At 40.5% G+C, this 6,061-nt stretch overlaps 1 protein-coding gene and 1 non-coding gene across 2 annotated transcripts; both read right to left on the bottom strand.

The window, feature by feature from the left end:
• On the bottom strand, positions 1–1,300 carry LOC143847957 (GDSL esterase/lipase At3g48460-like). The gene is made up of 2 exons (XM_077356730.1): positions 1,175–1,300; positions 1–426 (listed from the first exon to the last, which is right to left on the bottom strand). Exons 1-2 carry the CDS (start codon positions 1,298–1,300, stop codon positions 1–3), a joined length of 552 nt encoding a protein of 183 aa, XP_077212845.1.
• A 4,351-nt stretch (positions 1,301–5,651) lies between these two features.
• Positions 5,652–5,758, bottom strand: LOC143849222 (small nucleolar RNA R71). Its single transcript, XR_013235595.1, has one exon. It is a non-coding gene; the product is annotated as a small nucleolar RNA R71 (small nucleolar RNA).
• Between the last annotated feature and the right edge of the window lie 303 nt (positions 5,759–6,061).

The raw sequence follows: 6,061 nt of genomic DNA, 5'->3' as shown, positions 1-6,061 counted from the left end.
TCATGTGGTGATTTCAGCAGCCGTTCTATTGACAAACAAGCTATCAAACGGGGGTCTTGTGAAGTCTTGATGGAAGAATTGGTTAGCAAGCAAGGCATTTAAGGCTTTTGTTGCGTGCACCCCATTCCACACCATGTACTTACTTGGGTCCAAGCATACGGGTGTACCCAGCCTGCCACAGAGGATCGTCTCATTGCCACAACATATCAGGCCAGGATCATTGAAACCTTTCTTCTTTGCATTCATCACATCGTCAGTAAGAGCACGGATGAAATCGGCGAACAAGATGGTGGCGCCAGGGTTTTGTTCACGTACTTGATCTAGCTGTTGTTGGAGGAGTGCATTGTGAGCGGCCACATCTAATTCATAGCCTTGCGCTGCTGGACCTTGAATGACAATGTATTTTGCACCCTTATCCAGCAAGTCCTGCAAGTGACTCATCATAAGCAGAGGAAAATTTAGTTCATAAAAGAATGATGAAATGTATCTTCCCTCCCATATTTTGTTCATGCCAATCTTTCAAAATCGAAATCATTTTCAGTTTGTTTCGTTTGTCTTTGCTAATGTTTCCTTACATATATTGGAATTTTATCTTATGACCGAAAGCTTGAGACAGGTAAGACTTTTGAACCCTCTAATAAAAAAAACATCTCAAAACGTTCAAAGCCATAGGTGGGTTTAATCTTAAAAATTTAAAAACATTCTCAACTCTTACTTATATTTTGATAGTAAGATAAGAGAAATTATATGATGGACGAGCTGGCGTGCTTGTATTCACTGTACGATAGAAGTACTGCCTTTTTTTTTGCTGAAAATTGACAATTATGTTGGGGACCAGTAGTCCCACCAGATTTACATAGTATGAATTGCCCAGGAGCATTCTCCTTGGCCCAAAAGGAAAACCCATTACCCCTTACATTACCAAATAGCTTCCATTGAATCGAATCGAGCAAAAAATGCCATATTTGTGGGGCCCACCAAGTCAAGATCGTGACCTGCCACCAAGTCAAGATCATGCCTCTGATATTTGATCCGGAAGCATCTTAAAAATTGTACTGCTCTCGGATGAAATACCAAGGGTGGTATGATGAATATCGGGCGAAAATTGCCTATCAAATCCCATATATATAGAGAATTATTGAATTTCTTTTAAAATATAAATTCTTGTCCATACCTGCACAAGATGGATGACATTGGCGACTGCAATCTCTCTAAGGGTGATGGGGCTGATGGAAGTCCCATTAATTCTGCGATAATCATTGCCCCCCATCGTCCCCACCCAGAAGAGTGTACCTTCCATTATTGCCTTACATTGAGCAGGACATTTCCCGGCACACTCGACCCTGCCGATGAATTCGTTAAACCAACCGAGCTGAGTCTGTAGGGAATTTGTTATCTGGATGGGTAGAGCCTACGTTGCATTGTGTTCAACATAGAATTCATAATCTATGGCCGTTGATCCAGCATATGCAAAGTTAACACCATGGGAGAAATCAGAACTTTTGTTAAGATAAGGGGGAACGTAAGGAAGTGATAATTCTTTGGCGAGGAAGTCAAGGACAAGGTAACCGTCTGTTAGACCTAAAATCGGTAACAGGTACAGCAGTGATGTAAGAGCTGAGCTGGATGACTAGGGGAGCTGAGTCCTGAAGGACCGGAGTGAACGAGGAATGAGGTGGTCGAGAAAGAGTCCTGCTATGAGGGCTTAGTCTTGCACAAGGCAAGCGAGGTCAGAAGACTAGACCGGGTTTTACTCCGGACAGGCCCTTCGACACTCAAGTCAGTATGAGCAGGAGTGAAGAGGAGATGTCTAAGAGTTTAGGGAGAGAAGGGATTTTCGCATTACCCATTGGTTTGAGCTTTGAATCCCTTTTTATAGGGAAAACATGGTGAGGTGTCCTGGACAGGTGTCCAGGACAGATGGCGGCCTGTAAGAGGCTGGAGTTCACCTACTCCAGGACAGGTGGCAGACTGTGAGTGGCTGGAGTTCACCTACTCTGGGACAGGTGGCAGCCTGTGAGTGGCTGGAGTTCACCTACTCTGGGACAGGTGGCAGCCTGTGAGTGGCTGGAGTTTACCTGCTCTGGGACAGGTGGCAGCCTGTGAGTGGCTGGAGTTTTTACACCCCATCAGTTGCCCCCCAGTTTTCCAAGTCATTGAGTGACTTGGGAAAGTGTGGTTGATCGCTTATCTGGATGGACAGGTGTTGTGTGGAAGTGAATCGGAGGGTTCAGTCTGGAGGTCCAGTCCGGAGTCCGGCTGGAAGTTGAGTCCGGAGGTCCAGTCCGGAGTCCGGCTGGAAGTGGAGTACGGAGATCCAGTCCGGAGTCCGGCTGGAAGTTGAGTCCGGAGGTCCAGTCCGGAGTCCGGCTGGAAGTTGAGTCCGAAGGTCCAGTCCGGAGTCCGGCTGGAAGTGGAGTCCGGAGATCCAGTCCGGAGTCCGGTGATGAATACATTTATGTGTGAATCTTAGGTAAGAAATCATGCATATTTTTAATGTTTAGTGCGATGCTACTTAAAGTATTTTCCGTGTTTGTGGTGTGCAGGGCTATTTATGGAGTTCATGGAAAATGGAGCTAAAGAGATGAAATTCCAAAGAAAAAATTCACAAATCATTGGATTCTATACAAAGTAGAGTTTATGTGTGAGCTTGAAAGTGGAACCTATTATGGCTGAAAGTTGAGAAAGGGGGCGGCAAGTGAATTGTGATGCGATCCATCAATTGATCTAGATCACCCTAAAGAATTGTTTATGGGTACCATCAATTTACACGGAGGTCCATCAATTCGACGGTTTAGATTATGTTGTGGCAGTGGGTTGAAGGGTGCAACTACTTTACATAGTCGCCCACCATTTGGACCGTTCGGATCTTCTTATGGAGTCAATTTGTAGGGTGCGATCCATTTATGATGCAGTCCACAAAATTGGATGGTTGAGATCATTTCTTGAAAGATTTAAAGTGGGCTGTTAACATTTAGGCAAAGTTCCACATAAAGGGCAAGAAAACAATTTGGAATTGTACAAGAGCAGCCCGTATTTTTTAGTATGTACCGGAAGCAAGCAAGCAATGGGGGTCCACGTGTGGCTCTATTTTTTTTTTTGGATTAGGAATGGCAATTAACGTGGGACCCACTTCAGTTCTCATGCTTGAGTTACAAAAGCATGCATATACATGCACGTGAGATGAGAGAAAACAGTAAGGATCGTTGAACAAAGAGGTTTGAATTTTTTAACAATAGAAATGGTGGGTTCCACGTTTCCAAAACAAAGCACAGCAGCCAACGTTTTGATAGTTTCTAAACTGTGTGTTGTTATTACATGCAAGCTAGTGGGGGCCCACTTGCACCCACTTTCCATTTCACATTACATACAGCCCATGGTTCTTTCCCTTTAGAAAATAGTATTTTCTAGTTGTTTCTAAAGCATGTAATTTTTTCATAACAACAGCCCTCTCATGTTTTTGTTAGAAAATAGCTTTTTCTAATTGTTATTCCATGCACACATTGGACCCACTTGCTAATTTGGCTTGCACCCACGTTTTGGGTTTGTAGAAAGATAGTAAGTTTATAAATTGAAATCATATACCATAGAAAGTGGCCCCATTTGCTATTTAATATTACTCTCATAACTTTTGGTAATATATTAATACATTTCTTTTGTCTTATACCAAGATTCCATCCACTCTCCCACGTTGAAAATTCAAAAAGGAAGAGACAACTTACCAAAAATGGGTGCTAAGTTGCTGAAATTGTGAAGAAAGAAAAGAGTAAGTTTGCTCTTACCAACAAATACTAAAAGTTTCAGAAATTGCCAAAGACAGGTGGGGTTGCCAAAAATACAAAAAGATGCCAAGATTGTGTCTTTTCTTGGAGATGAAAATAGAAGGAGAAGAAAGCTACATATGGGAAAAAGAAGACATTCTCTAGACTCTATTCTTTTTTTTTTTCTCTCCACTACTCTCAAGCTCTCTCCCTTAGGTTTTCTTGTTCTTTCTTTTTCTTTTTCTTTTCAACTCTCAATCCAAGGCATCATCATCTACCATTAAAACTCAAGGTGACATTAAAGCTTGAAGGAGGAAGATGCAACCAAAGTTGGAGGAGAAAAAGACTAAGTTCTATTTAATTTTTGTTATTTATTTTAAGTTCAATTTGATGTAATTTTGTTTCAATTCAAGTTATGAAGAAGTAATTAGTTTTTGTTTAATTTTCTTTCAAGTTCTATATGGCAATTCTTCTCCCATCTATCTCGTATATTTTTGTTTTTCTTCCCTTTTTCATGAGTAACTAAATCCTATTTACTTAGGGTTTAGTTGAAACCATGGGGAAGGAGAAATATTTATAATTAAATCAATCTACTCAATTGAAAAAATTGTGTAGGAGTTTGTGTTTGGAAAATCCCAATCATTCATGCCATTGGCTTTCCCCTTTCGTATGAATGATTGTTGATTAACAAATATAAAGTTCTATATAATCAATGTAAATTGGAGAGTGGATTTGATTAATTACTTATAAGGAATGACATCCCTTTGATCTTATTCCTTATTGACTAGTTAATCGAATTTTCAACCTAATTCAAGAATTGTTTTAATTAATCAATCTAATCCAAACCCATGGTGGATTCTAACCCTAAGTAATCTTTTATATTGAATTAAGGTTTTTACACTATTCCAAAATACTTTCGCAATTTTTCAATTAATTTAGGCCTTTAGAATTTTAGTTTTCTAATCAGATTAGATAAGTAGTTAATCAAGATCATTAGAATTTTGGTACACTTTGCCTAAATTAAGATTTCCAAATCAAGATCGTAGTTGAATTTGATTCTTAGATTGAATAGAATACACGCTTATATATATAGTGTTGGCTCCGAGGTCTAAGTCCACGGAAATCCTGAGTCCATTCCAGGCAACATTATATCATAGCTAGTATTCTAATCGGTAAAAGAATAGGATTGACAACTAGATTTCTCTTCCTTGAGTTCGACCCGTATTTACACGATCCGTGCACTTGCGGTTATTTAATTTCTCAATCAAGTTTTTGGCGCCGCTGCCGGGGAAGAGAGTTGCATTAGAATCTTAATTATTCGAAGTGTTAGATTAGTAGTTATTTTTATTTTAGTTATATTTTTTTTGGTTTCTTGGCTATTCATCTCTCTTACTTGGTTTTCCTGTGTTTATGAGTGAAGGTTGGGTGCGGAACTCGGCCAATCGACTAGAAAGAGCAAACCGGTTAGAGACGGAGGAAGACATCGAACCAAATCCAAATCAAGTCGCCATGGCGGAAGAACAAGAGCCGCCAAAGAGTTTACGCGATCGCTTCTATCCGGCCCGAACCGCGCAACCTTCTTGCATTAGATTGCCGGTTGCGCAGGGCAATAATTTTGAGCTAAAATCGCAATTTATTTCTTTGCTTCCTCATTTTCATGGCCTCCCTTCGGAGGATGCTTATTTATTTTTGCGTGAGTTTGAAGATGTATGTGCTTTAATTAAGATGCAACAACTTACCGATGATGCGGTAAAGTTGCGGTTTATTACGTTTTCACTCAAGGAGGGAGCTAAAAAGTGGCTCTATGGCTTACCAACGAACTCCATCACCACTTGGGAGGAGTTTGCCGTCGCTTTCCTAAAAAAAAATTTTCCATTACATAAAACTAATAAGCTTAGGAATGATATTTTACAATTCAAACAAAAGCCATTAGAGTCATTTTCTAAGTTTATGGAGAGGTTCAAGGACCTACTCCAAGAGTGTCCTCACCATGGAATTGATGTGTGGCATTTATGCCAAATTATTTATGAGGGCATAGATTACCAAACAAAGCAACTTCTTGAGTCCATGTGTCCTAACGGTTTTACATCTTTCACAGATGAGGCCGCGGCATGGAACTTCTTACTTGATTTGGCGGAAAAAACAAGAGAGTGGGAATCCACTCAAGAAGGTGAGAGAGCCAACACAGGTAAGGGATTTCTAATAGAGGGTGCCGTGGCTAAGGAGGCCCATCTTGATAGCCTAATCAAAAGGCTAGAAGCAATAGTTGTCAAAGGACCTTCACAGGTCCATCAAATTGC

The sequence above is a fragment of the Tasmannia lanceolata genome, unplaced genomic scaffold, assembly GCF_043159265.1.
Source record: "Tasmannia lanceolata isolate RefF3 unplaced genomic scaffold, GAP_Taslan_0.1 ptg000016l, whole genome shotgun sequence".
NCBI lineage: Eukaryota > Viridiplantae > Streptophyta > Magnoliopsida > Canellales > Winteraceae > Tasmannia > Tasmannia lanceolata.
This window is presented reverse-complemented; position numbering and strand designations above follow the sequence as displayed.